A 14,513-nucleotide genomic window follows, 5' to 3' on the forward strand; every position below is an offset into this window, starting at 1 on the left:
TCCATGCCACAGAGACATGCTCTAAGCGCATACAACATTATAGACATTATTACCCCGACTTAGCCTAGCTGCCTGTGAGGTGCTGGATGGTTAATAATCATATGACTTATACCACCGGGTGCCCATTTTCTGCTGGGTGAACAGAGGCAATTTTGAACAAACTCACTTGCCTAAGGTGAGACCACATAGGTGCTTCCTTGTGGGGCAGGACAGAACTCCTAAAAACTCTCAGGAGTGAAATTGACAAACACGGTCACCCACCCAAGGACTCTCTGTGACCAACGTTGCTTAACTTCACCTGATTTGTGACCTGCAATCTGTGCAAAGGTAAATGCATTCAACTATAGGTTTCTACTGTGTGTCTGTACTCTGAACTGACCTGTCACTGGTATTTCTCCTTAATGCCTAAATGCATCGACCCATGAAGGTCTGGGTTAGAACTGATCTTCAGCAACCCATGCTTGTAATAGCCGACTAAGGGGATCGGGTGGTCAGGCTTGCTGACTTGGTTGACACATGTCATGGGTTCCCAATTGTGTATATTGATGCTCATGCTGTTGATCACTGGACTGTCTGGTCCAAACTCAATTATTGATAGACCACTGCCATATATATTGCAGAATGGTAAAACTATTCAGCAGTGTTGAATAGCGTCCTGACCCTCTGACAAATCCGGCAGCGGTCCGATAAACTACAAAAGTGTCCTTCACAATGACTTTGACTGAAGTTGTTATATGTACATGTGACACTTGTTTGCTGTTTATTTTATCTTAATTTTTCTTATGTTTTTAATGTTATAAAAATATAAGAAATGTTAAATCTTTGTTTAATTTTATTCCATGGGTCCTGTGAATTTTCAATGGGTAACAGACATCTTAAACTTACAGGACCCAATGTCCTGTTATGGAACACTGACTCAGTACAACTAAAATGTCTATCTTGAAACTTTGCTCAGCATTACAAATACAAAGATGCTGATGCATGTGGGTGTTCCGTTGAGGAAATAGTTTTAAATATACACTAAAGACCCTAGTACGTACTTATCTGTGTTTGCTGGTCATGTTTTACTCTCATTTTCCCAAAATCATTAGCATCATGAATTGATGATGAAACATCTGCTGTCAATTTGTCAGTGTAGTCAAAACTATAAACATACAGGCCTGAGCTCACTTGCAGTCAAACAATGACAGTTTCCTTTCAGTTCGATGCTGATGCATGTGGGTGTTCCGTCGAGGAAATAGTTTTAAATATACACTAAAGACCCTAGTACGTACTTATCTGTGTTTGCTGGTCATGTTTTACTCTCATTTTCCCAAAATCATTAGCATCATGAATTGATGATGAAACATCTGCTGTCAATTTGTCAGTGTAGTCAAACTATAAACATACAAGCCTGAGCTCACTTGCAGTCAAACAATGACAGTTTCCTTTCAGTTCGATGCTGATGCATGTGGGTGTTCCGTCGAGGAAATAGTTTTAAATATACACTAAAGACCCTAGTACGTACTTATCTGTGTTTGCTGGTCATGTTTTACTCTCATTTTCCCAAAATCATTAGCATCATGAATTGATGATGAAACATCTGCTGTCAATTTGTCAGTGTAGTCAAAACTATAAACATACAAGCCTGAGCTCACTTGCAGTCAAACAATGACAGTTTCCTTTCAGTTCGATGCTGATGCATGTGGGTGTTCCGTCGAGGAAATAGTTTTAAATATACACTAAAGACCCTAGTACGTACTTATCTGTGTTTGCTGGTCATGTTTTACTCTCATTTTCCCAAAATCATTAGCATCATGAATTGATGATGAAACATCTGCTGTCAATTTGTCAGTGTAGTCAAAACTATAAACATACAAGCCTGAGCTCACTTGCAGTCAAACAATGACAGTTTCCTTTCAGTTCGATGCTGATGCATGTGGGTGTTCCGTCGAGGAAATAGTTTTAAATATACACTAAAGACCCTAGTACGTACTTATCTGTGTTTGCTGGTCATGTTTTACTCTCATTTTCCCAAAATCATTAGCATCATGAATTGATGATGAAACATCTGCTGTCAATTTGTCAGTGTAGTCAAAACTATAAACATACAAGCCTGAGCTCACTTGCAGTCAAACAATGACAGTTTCCTTTCAGTTCGATGCTGATGCATGTGGGTGTTCCGTCGAGGAAATAGTTTTAAATATACACTAAAGACCCTAGTACGTACTTATCTGTGTTTGCTGGTCATGTTTTACTCTCATTTTCCCAAAATCATTAGCATCATGAATTGATGATGAAACATCTGCTGTCAATTTGTCAGTGTAGTCAAAACTATAAACATACAAGCCTGAGCTCACTTGCAGTCAAACAATGACAGTTTCCTTTGAACAATTTTATAATATCAAAGATAAATTTAATCAGTGATCTACTTGCTGAAAACCAATCTGCCAGTGAGATTTTTTAGCTTGAAAGGTAATTTGTATACTATCAGCATACATCAAACAAGACTCTCATTTCCCTATACGTGCAAAAATGTAAGATAACATGACAGTCAGTATCTGTGATCACCAATATAGCAGGAGATTGGATGAAATCATGCAATGCTTGCTATTATTTAGTTACAAATGCTTCTTTATTGCTCCAGGTTCCAGAATAGTGTTTCAGGCAAGATAATGCCAAGAAACCTTATCTTGTGACAAAAGCTTCATCTTTTTATTTGTGCAGCTTGCGTCATTTGAATACACTTTACTCTTCAGAAGGTGGTTTCAAATGGTAGCCATGAAACTCTGTTCCATAATTATTTGTCATTGATAGTGTTGCTAGTCATTAAGTTTGTGAAATGTATCAGTTAAATATGAATTATCCAGGTATTACTGTGAAAGACCAGTATAGAGCCTCATGAAATATATTCCTTGTCATTTCTTGAATATAAGTGTCTGAAGAATTTGGTTTCCAGAAACCAATGCTTGTCGTAAGAGTTAAGGAAAGTCAATCATTATATCACATCAAACTCAAGCTTGTCTGGTTGGTCTGATGTCTGCGGACAAGCAATACAAATATATTGAACAGGCAATATTAACACACTCACAGGGAGTGAAACATTTCATACATGGCCTGACTGTCTTGATGTTTTCAGTAAATGTCCTTGGGTGTCCTTGCTAAACTGTGAAAGTAAGGAGAACGCTTTATCTGTGTCTGGTGGACAGATCTGATCATGGCACAGAATGTACACATTTGAAGAAGAAGAAAACAGTTTCAAATATTTCAGTTGTCTTTGCTCCATGAAAAATGTCTCTAAACTTTAACTATTATTGCACTGATTGTCATGAATTGTTATCCATTCCTTCAATCTGATGTTGACTATTTATTACATGTGACATCACTCACTCACTCACTCACTGTGTTGAGATTTTGTGCAAGAATTGTTTTGTACAATGAGGCAAGTTCCACAGCCAGTTTTTACCTGTTTTGAAATGTATATCCCTTAGTCTTCACGTATTAGCTCATTGTTCACGTATAGTTGGTCCCAACAATGATTTTGTCAACACAATGCACAAGCTTCTACTCAAGGCTGTGTTTTTTGCCACGTTCATGTCAAAGGATGTCTATTCAGGTTACACACCATGATGACACCGTGCTGCATGGCAGTCTGTAATCATGCACGTCTCTTACACAGTGCTACATGGAGGAGTGCACTTGTTACCATCACATTCAGGCTATTTCATGGCTACTCAGTATGGTAGCATTTCAACAAAGCTTTGTGACCTTTGGTAATTTTCAAGCCTAGTTTTGAAAATACCACCATCTTCTCTTGTAACAAGGCAGACACAAAAGACACATGAGATATTGTTACAATCAAATTAAAGTGCTGGCAGTACTCTGGCTGTGAAGTAATTTGTCTTCATTGGACAGTTCCTTGTAGCACAGCTGGAATCTGTGGAGTCCTGATGGCGTGCATGTCAAGATCCTAGAGGTTGGTTTTTATGCTCTTTGCCATGGCTTATGTGTCGCGCAACTTCTTTTGTCAAAGCTGACACTCAATGACAGCTCCATTAGAGCAGGTTGTTTGAGATGGTTATCTGTTCTCATGACGTGTCCACTTTAGATTGTAGATATGAAATGAGATCTTTTCAACAGGGGACTGTGTCAGTGGATTTACGACTGCTGCGATCTGTTTTCTATAGGGCATAGTATTTATTGATACCATGGTTGGCACTGAAATAAATAACAAATGCTGGTGTGAAATGTGTCCTGGTTATTTTGTTGTTTCTGTATCATTGAGGTCTTTAGCTCACAGATTATCTACTTGTACCTACACATTATTATGCCTGTCATCCCTCTGTTGGCACTGAAATAAATAACAAATGTTCATAAACAACACATATAACTGTTTTGTTTGTCAAATAGATAAGTATTAAGATACACACTTATGTATAACTGTAATGAGTATTTAAGAGTATGGTATTTACGATGTGACTGTATCGGTTCTCTGACTAATCAGGATGGTTTCAAGGCATTGGGTAAAAACTGAACTCATCGGTTCTCTGACTCACTCACTCAACATTGGGTAAAACACTCACTCACTCACTCACTCACCCTTAAATGTTTCAGGGTTGTGATTCACCTGCGAAAAGGGAGAGAATAACAAATGAACTGTCTGGTCCAGCTTCATTAGTATTACAGTTGTCACCACACCAATGATCATTCAAGATGGTTTCCTTCAATCAAAATAATTCAGAAGTCATTAGAGAAAGTCTGAAGTGACATGTTGCAGATGATAACTGTCACAACAACCACGACTATTTTTTTGCCATTTACAGACATAATGTGTTGTGTGAACGGGATGCTAGTCATCCCTCATGTTAACAATCACAATATTGGGGATCCACTTAAACTGCTGGATAATCAATATTCAAAAATTAAATATATTCCCATAAACACATAACTTAACATTATCAGACACATGCAAGTTAATCCAGTTATTACACTATTTGGTCATAAAAATTATTCTATAACTGGATAATGATTGCAATCTGTTTCTATTCAAATTTCAAATTTATTTGATGAACAGCAACTATGACCAGGTGACCAATGCCATGAGTGAGTGAGTGAGTTTAGTTTTACTCCGCACTCAGCAATATTCCAACTATATGGCGGCGGCCTGTAAATAATCGAGTCTGGACCAGACAATCCAGTGATCAACAGCATGAGCATCGATCTGCGCAATTGGGAACTGATGATATGTGTTAACTAAGTCAGCAAGCCTGACCACCCGATCCCTGTTAGTCGCCTCTTACGACAAGCATGGGTTACTGAAGGCCAATATTCTAACCCGAACCTTCATGGGTAAAACATTGAAGGGAGAAGCATATACACTGATATTAATAGGCATTCAGGAAATATTAGAGAACCTGCAAAACTGATTCTTGAAATGTTTCTGTTATTATTCACATGTTCTCAAATCAATATTACTTGTAATGAATCAGTTGTATTGGGATACATCAGAGACCTGTATCGCTATACAATTCTGTATTACTGTGTCATTATACCACTAGAATTCTGACAATCTTGACAATGATACCATGTGATTTCATGTCAGCAGTGTCATTGCTGCAGGTTGTTTTGTTGTGAGTTATGAAAGCACAGAAACACCACACAAAAAGATAGAAACTCCTACAAAGCAAGAGAGAGTCACCGAGGGAGATATGCTTGCGTTGTTTGATGAATCAGGACAGGAAAGTACCATGCATTTGCCTTTAAATTGCTGTACGTTGACAGAAAGTAAAATGGGGTTGTTGTGCTGCAATCAGGTTCAGTAGAAGGTCATTGTGTCGTGGTTGCAGCAGGCAGTGGTTACCATTTGATTGTGTATCCGGCCCAGCATGCTACTTATTGTGCAGGGGGACAGCTACACTAGCTCCAGGGCGCTCCTGTCACCAGGAATGTAGACTGTTCCAACCTTACACACAATAGCAACATTGTAGCTGTTCAATGACAGTGTGTAAATTATACTAAGTATTCAAGTCTTATCCAGACAAACCAATGGCTGATGTTATGAGTAACCTCCCTTTCCATCAGGTACAAGATAACCCATCATCACCCAAGTCACAGTGTGTGGGCGCCACTCCAGTTAGTCCTTCTATGACAAGCCCATGCACCTTGTGTTGTACATTCACTAAATAATGTTGCACAATGCCTGTGCTTGTGAGTTTCACCAATCCCTTTGTCTGTGTAGTTCCTAAAGATAGCAAGTTGATACAACCTGTGACACCATGTTACATTCAACTGAAATATTTTGAAAGCAAGACAATTTACCCACTCTCCCTGGTGTTGGAATTGTTACCTGTAAAAATACAGCTTTATAGCATGTTACCTATAACAATGCACTTGTATGATATGTGTTACCTGTAATGATACTCTTGTAAGGCATGTGTTACCTGTAATGATACACATGTATTGCATGTTACCTGTATCAATGCACTTGTATGATATGTGTTACCTGTAATGATACTCTTGTAAGGCATGTGTTACCTGTAATGATACACATGTATTGCATGTTACCTGTATCAATGCACTTGTATGACATGTGTTACCTGTAATGATACTCTTGTAAGGCATGTGTTACCTGTAATGATACACATGTATTGCATGTTACCTGTATCAATGCACTTGTATGACATGTGTTACCTGTAACGAGGCTCTTCTAAGGCATGTGTTACCTGTAATGATGCACATTTATTGCATGTTACCTGTATCAATGCGCTTGTAAGGCATGTGTTACCTGTAATGATGCACATTTATTGCATGTTACCTGTATCAATGCTTGTAAGGCATGTGTTACCTGTAATGATACACATGTATTGCATGTTACCTGTATCAATGCACTTGTATGACATGTATTACCTGTGACAATGATGAGCATATATTCATTTTAGTGACAGCATGTGTACATGACATACTAATAGTATGGAAATGACCATGTGTGCTTGGATTGTAAGGATAGTTTAATTCCTACTTATGTAGCATTTCAGCCACTCAGTGTCACCTGCTTCACTATGTAGCAGTAGCTTCTGTATGTACTGACTCCACTGTAATCCCAGTGCACTGACCAGCGGCTGACAAGTCTCCTCCACAAAGTAGTTGTGTGAAGAAACAGTGACATATGGAGACACAGTTAGAACCCTTAGTGTGTTTAAGGTACATGCGTCATATTTCTTGTGAATCAGACTATGGTTTTTGTCATGGAACAATAAGAAAACTCCTAACATGGGGATGTGAGATGCAGGAGTAGGAGTTTCATGTTGTGAGGACCATGTTCAGTAGACTAACACTTAGTCTCTGAAGATATTATTTTGATTGTAACAAATAAACCCAATTAAATTGAAAGGGGCCCAAGGGTGACCACAGCACCTGAGGAAAGCTAGACTTGCTCCATTTAGGGCTTTAGCATTGCAGGGAGGACTAGGCAGTAGGGAAAATAATGTGATTCAAGGACTGTGTGACAGACTACATGTTCAGCATCAATGCAGGGTGAGATAAGATAACATGGTGCTTTAACTGACATTTGTTTATTATCCCTTTGACATTTGAGTCACACAGAGAAGGAAACCTATTTTTGTGTAATGTTTATCGCAATAATGTACAATACATAGCTCTCTAGCTTTAGTGAGAGATGTGTTGTAATGACAATGATGAAAACAATGTGTGTTAGTATGACGTATTGGTATAGAAATTATGTTACCAAGGAGTTATCATTGGTTCTTGGATGGTTCCTCAATCAAAAGGTGCCAATGATAATGTTATTATTTCTCTAAATATCATTGATTGTGTATGCTTTTTAGGAGTAATATTATAATCACCCCTTAGGTGATGGAAATGGTATGTCATGCATGGGTTGTACATATTTATATATGATAATATTTTAAATAATATGTGTATTTATACCGCTCTGGATTCCATACAAAAGTGTATGCTCAATGTGCTACATACAAAGGTGATGGAAGTGCTACAAAACATAAAACATTTGTACATAATAAGGTTGAAACTTTTCAGGATATGTTTGTTAGACACAAATATGTGTATTTATGTCTGTCCTGAAACATTTACTTATTCGCATACATCTGTTCAGGATATCTGTTTATAAGACAAAGAATAAAGGCTCACACCCATAGCCTGTGTCTGGTCTTCTTCAGTACCAACACTATTTTCAGGTTATGAAAACAGAATGTAAGATCTGTCAATAAATAAGAAACACTGTAATGACCTCTAGTATTTTATTTGTTTTGCTAGACAAGAAATTCTTACAAGAAGGTTATGTATTGTTGTACTTTAGTCCGTCACCTCCACTTGTGCTCAATAGTCAAGTACTTACGAGGTGTTGAGGAATATGAGAGTTCTAACTGCCTACTTAATGGTGAAGTGTGGAGGCCAGTTCCACGTACTCAACTTGAGAGAGAGCTGCACTACAGGAGGAAGGTGAAAAATACTTTCTTTAATAATAAATCAACCATTGACTCAATTTACATGTTTCTCAAGTTCACATAATCTACATTATGGTGGCCATCATTGGTTCAAGAAAAGTTGTTACTCCTTTGTTTCAAACTTGTGGAATATGAGTGAGCCTTGAAGATCAGGGGTACATATTACACTTTCAATTTAATTGGGAATATTTGTTACAATCGAACTATGTATTTTCCTCATACTTTAATTATTTATTAAACTAAATGAATGTTAGCTTTAGGAACTCTCAGTTGCCTATGGACTTGGTTTAGTTCTGCATTGGTGCCCCTGCATTAGGCATTCACAATTGTAATTGGTGTGGAATCCAGTAAGGTTTGAAAATTCTCTATGGACTGCACTTTTAAATTCATCATTGAGCCGATCTGTCCAAATCAGAAACATGTTACTGAATTGTACCTGAGGGGAAGAGATTTTTTTTGTTCATCAACTGGGAGTGGAAAATCATTAACACTTGAGCTTGCATCGTGTTTAAACAAACAGCTGGGAAACACAACTGAAGCTACAGTGTTGGATGTGTCACCTCTAGTTGCCCAAATGAAGAACCTGACAGAGAAAGCCCTGTCAGTACAACTGAAAGCTATATACCTAAAAGAAGGTTGCTGACACAGGTATTTCTTCAGATGATGACAGTTTGATTTCAACAGTGGAGAGATTAAGTTAACATGACATGAAGCAACAAATTCATATATTTGTTTTCATTCCACTGATGTGATGGATTAAAACAGAATACCTAATGTTTTTTCCATGAACGATGGTATTTTAACTTTTGATTCATTCACAATATCAGTCCAGGAGAGCCTTAACAAACTGCCTGCATTCCATGTTTTTGAAAACTGAAAGATTCTCTTCACAGTGAATATCATATATTTCCTTGTTATGTGGGCACAGTGTCAGTTAAGATGTACTCCTGAAGTTCTTCACATCTTAAGAGGACATTGGATAGATGCTTGACATCAGGGCAAGTGAAGGCTGATGTCAGGGCATGTAGGACCGTTCTCTGGAGTCCATCAAAATGTACGATTGAAACCTGTAATGAACAGAACAAGCCATTAGTCCTTTAGTAAGGTTTGATTGTTGAAATTAAGGTATTGTTGTGGAATCCATTTGAATTTCCTGCTTTTTGGAAATATATTTTGCTTTATACCTGCGACTAAATATCATTGTACACCTGAATGCATCATACCAATTAACGAAGCCATAAATATATACAGGTACCATGACATGATGCTGTCAGCTTCTATTCATAATTCCTACATGAACCATGTGACTATGAGTCCTTGCATGACTGCATTATAAAGGATGCAGTCTCAAATGAGACTGGCAGTTCAGTGATGCAGAACGGGTGACCCAGTGAGTTCAAGGTCATGCTCTGTGCACATGTCTAGCTACAGGAAAGCTGATCCTGTGTGAGTCAGCCCAGGACACAGGGATGGGAGGAGAGTGTTCTATAGCTGTACTTTGTTATGTGAATTGATCTTATACAATACAGGATTGAAATGTGAACATTCCTGGGAACTTTAAGAGGAAAAACAGGTTTTGAATTGTTGATGACACACGGCGGATATAAGATGTGAGAATTCAGAAACTGTACAAGTACGGATAATGGGATACGATGACATGTTATTGACTATGTAGATCCCTTAAGCAACAATAGATGTGAAACTAGTCTCAGTTGACTGAGCAACAAGTTTACCCTATAGAAGATTATGTAGCATTGTTGATACTATTTGTCCACTTTTACAATCTGCAGTTTGCCTCATGGCTCCTCAGTGCACTTGTTTTCTGTTCTCAGTTGAATACCATACTTGCTGTAATAATCACTGTGAACGCATACAAAATGAACAAAGGGGATGTCTGTAAATGCCACACACCAAGTTAAAGGCAATAAGGCACGGCAGTACATATGCATAATGACACTCTAACAGTTTAAAATAAGTTTATTTTGCATCAGAATTCACTTCCAAATTATCATCATGTCAGACTCATTTTGTGTTGACTTTGCTAGTTCATCAGTCAACAAAAGTATCTGTATGATGGGGTTTGGGAGATCAAACTTCAAAGGTTATAAGTTATCCTCCATCAACTTTCCACAAAACTTCGAAAGCTGAGGACCACCTAATTCAATCTGTAGTTGCCTGTTGTGTTATTGATTATTTGTTGAGGTTGAAATGTTAGACAAAGTCATTTTGTGTCAGTTCAAGGTCTACATCAAAACAGACTTGTTTGATGTTGGAAATAAAACTGGATTGAAGGAGGATTGGGTTCATGGAAAATGAATGTCTCTTCTACCAAAGCACTACTCCGGCAATTATTGTAACCAGTTTATTGTAGGAAGAAAGCTGAAGACTGGTCCAGCGCTAGAGATTCCTTAGTGTCTGTGAAAATAGTTTGTAGGACTAAATTTTTCCACTTCCTTATATGGCTGTTTTGGGATTAAACAGGTTGTAACCTGTTTATTGTAGGAAGAAAGCTGAAGACTGGTCCAACGCTAGAGATTCCTTAGTGTCTGTGAAGATAGTTTATAAGACTAAATTTTTCCACTTCCTTACATAGCTGTTCTGGGATTAAAGGTAATTTTAAAGGGTTTCAGGCATTTTTTTAATGATTGAAAAGGCTTCATTTTGAGGACATAACTTTTGGTTTTTCAGAAACATTGAAGATAGATATTACCACAAGGCTATGTTAAACCTGCAAACCATGAGATAATATGATATAAGAGTGGTTGGGTAACAGCAAATGTTGAAGACTTTAACATTCTTCAAAGTAACTTACATATTGCCAAATCTGAACACAACCACATAGTGTTTTCTTGATTCACCAGAGTCACTTTGAACACATTTTAATCTGAGGCAATCACAAGAGTACTCTCCAGTTTGAAACAGTGCATATTAAACTATTACCATAGCTCTCACATTCTTTGGGAGGAACCCATGAAGGTCTGGGTTAGAATTGATTTTCAGTTACCCATGCTTGTCGTAAGATGCAACTAATGGGATCATGAGGTCAGACTCGCTTGCTTGGTTGACACATGTCATCGGTTCCCAATTGCGCAGATTGATGCACATGATGTTGATCACTGGATTGTCTGGTCCAGACTCGATTATTTACAGACCTCTGCATGGCTGGAATATTGCTGAGAGTGGCGTTAAACTTCACTCACTCACTCACTCTTTGGGAGGAGCGAACTGACAGAAGAAATGAAACACAAGGTGATTGAGATTCAGACTTGGAGTGGTGTTGAAGCAAATGGTGAAATGCAGTCCAACTGGATACACACTCATATTTTGTATGCCTCTAGTTCCAAGTACTTTCACATATACTATACATGATTTTGCATTCCACTTGAAAGGTGTTTCAGTTGTCATGGAAACATTGGCGACATTTCTTCATCCCATAGTGACAGTTGTTTCTTCTGATATCTGGTTATGACATTACATATTATTTATTTACCTTAATTGCATCATGTTTCTATAATTTGTATTTGTTTTTATATTAGCTTTGCTTAAGCTGTGACAAAATAGCTTGTGAATGATCAAGTCTTGACTGAGTCGTGTTACCAAGAAACACATCATCTAACATGTTTAACAATCCCTATGTTGCAGACTATCTAATGAAGAAAGACATTCCATAGTTTTATCTTCTTTATATCCATAGAAGACTGCCTATCAAAGAAATATGACTATATAATGAAGAAAGACATTCCCTAGTTTTATCTCTGTTACAGACTGAAGAATGATGAAACTTATGGATATACAACTTCTTTATATCCATAAGTATCATCATTCTTCATCACCTCAACTTCTAAAGTGCCTATCAAAGAAATATTCCAGACTATATAATGAAGAAAGACATTCCGTAGTTTTATTTCTGTTACAGGGCAGTGGGGTAGCCTAGTGGTTAAGGCGTTAACTCATCACGCTGAAGACCCGCGATCAATTCCCCACATGGGTACAATGTGTGAGGCCTATTTCTGGTGTCCCCTACCGTGATATTGCTGGAATATTGCTAAAAGCACCATTAAAACTACACTCACTTACTCTATGTTACAGACTATCTGCTGAAGACAGACTTGACTATAATCAGTGGATTACATTCTCACCTGGAGGCTCTGATGCATATCAGATCTAACGACCTGCCGAAACAGGTGAGTGTTATGAGTCTTAGGAATGATAACATCTAACTGTTTAACATCAACATTTCGTGTTTTGATATCTGACATGATACAAAAACATAATAAAACTCTGCCTTTGGGATCTGATTGTGTTCAGTCAGCTGACTGTCATGCGATAGATTGATGCATCCAGCCTCAGTGCTACAGATTGCTGGGGTAGCCCATGCCTGTGAATACTTGGAAATATATGCTATGTGTTTCTAACTAACAGTTTTGCACACCCAAGTTAAGCCCCATCCATTTGACACTGCAATAATATGGCCCCAGGATTGTGATGTAATTGTAAGAGAATTCAGCATGTCAGACAGTGTGCTCTTGTCAACACCCAAATGTTGTGGTAAAGAAAAGCCTAAAGGTCACATGCAACCAAAAAATGAAACAAAATTAAAACACAATTATCACTTATTCATGACATATAATATACATTGCTGATTTTGAAAAAAACATATAAACAAAATTATAAGCGTACAATCGCAAATCAAGAGTGCAATATTTTGTACTTGGGTTTACTTCCCTAGAAACGAAGCAGCCGAGATACCGAACCCAGTCAGAGTGGGTGGGTGTGCACTCAAGTGTAACGGCTGGTTCATTTGCAGATGCCCTCACGGCTCATTGTGTGTGTATATATAGAGATGTTGGGTTTTGTAAATACATGCTCATTTTTTGTGTATAACATTTTGCAATCAACAAACATCATCATATCTATATCACAGTTAGAAATTCTGTCAACGCTAAATAATGACATTGCTTTTAAGTATCGAACTGAGAAAGTTCGGTAAGAAGAACGTGTGGTGAAGTAGACAAATGAAATTATATAAACAGTTAAATCGGTAATCTACTGTCATAACATATAAAAAGCTCGCACCTGTTAAATATCAACAAAACCTTAGAAAAATAGCTCACACCAAAGCCTTCACGAGTATTCACCGGACAACCCGCTTCCAAGCTGCGCGAACCTATTTCACTGCGCATGTGCTATGAGCGCAGCCCAGCTGTTGAAACCACTTTTCCCCCAAGCGCTTGGGGATAATTAGTGAATCGTTTGAACTCCGATTTCACGCGGGGGTTTTTCATTGCGTTATTGTTCAACTTTATAAGTTGAATTTGCATTTTTGATGATTTGTTTCGGTAAGTCCATACCGAAAGGTATTAGAATCTGCAAAGTTGTGTTTTACGTTGCATGTGACCTCTAAGGGTGCCCAAGAGTCACATGGGTTCCAACACTAACCAATGCCTGGGCCCATACATATCCTCCATCCATATGGCTGGCAACAATCTGTGTGTTGTGTTGCAGATCACCATCAGCTATTCTCAGTACAATGACAAGATGAACGTCATCAGCCTCCCTGGCTTCAGTGAACAGGAAGATCCCACCAGGTAAGTAGAGCCAATATTTTCAGTCTATTCACTATTGGTCTGAGTAGTTTCATCATCCACTGATTGAGTGGTTGAATATGAAAATGATAATGCTATAACTTGTGTATGTCTTGCCTTTCTTCTATCAACACACTGGGATAGAACTGAAATACTGTTGCAGTCCATTTGTCTCCAATTGAGAACAATGAATTGCAAAATATTTCAGAATTGGGAATAGTCTATCAAATGTCAACACAGTATTAATAACTGATGGGTATCGTGTGTTCATTGATGTGTAAAATATGGCATTTAATAGCCTTCCCAATTTTTAGTAATTTCGCAATTCATTGTTTTCATTTGGAGACAAACTGACTATAGAAACTGTTTAAACCTGCTCAATCACCCATTCTAGTTTAAATTCTTCACAGTTATATTTGCTACGACAATTAACTATTGAAGGAAATGTTTTGTTGTGATGGATGTG

The 14,513-nt window shown here is 37.9% G+C and overlaps 1 protein-coding gene across 1 annotated transcript in view; it reads left to right on the forward strand.

Annotated features, from left to right (window-relative positions):
• LOC124286678 (fringe glycosyltransferase-like) overlaps positions 1-14,513 on the forward strand; it is a 62,409-nt gene that overhangs the window by 43,458 nt on the left and 4,438 nt on the right. The window contains exons 8-9 of the mRNA XM_046723085.1: positions 12,552-12,646; positions 13,968-14,050. Of these exons, the coding sequence (XP_046579041.1) occupies positions 12,552-12,646; positions 13,968-14,050 (178 nt within the window). The remainder of the gene's footprint in view (positions 1-12,551; positions 12,647-13,967; positions 14,051-14,513) is intronic.

This window comes from Haliotis rubra, unplaced genomic scaffold, assembly GCF_003918875.1.
Source record: "Haliotis rubra isolate DU_JTF1 unplaced genomic scaffold, ASM391887v1 Scf39, whole genome shotgun sequence".
In the NCBI taxonomy this organism is placed as follows: domain Eukaryota; kingdom Metazoa; phylum Mollusca; class Gastropoda; order Lepetellida; family Haliotidae; genus Haliotis; species Haliotis rubra.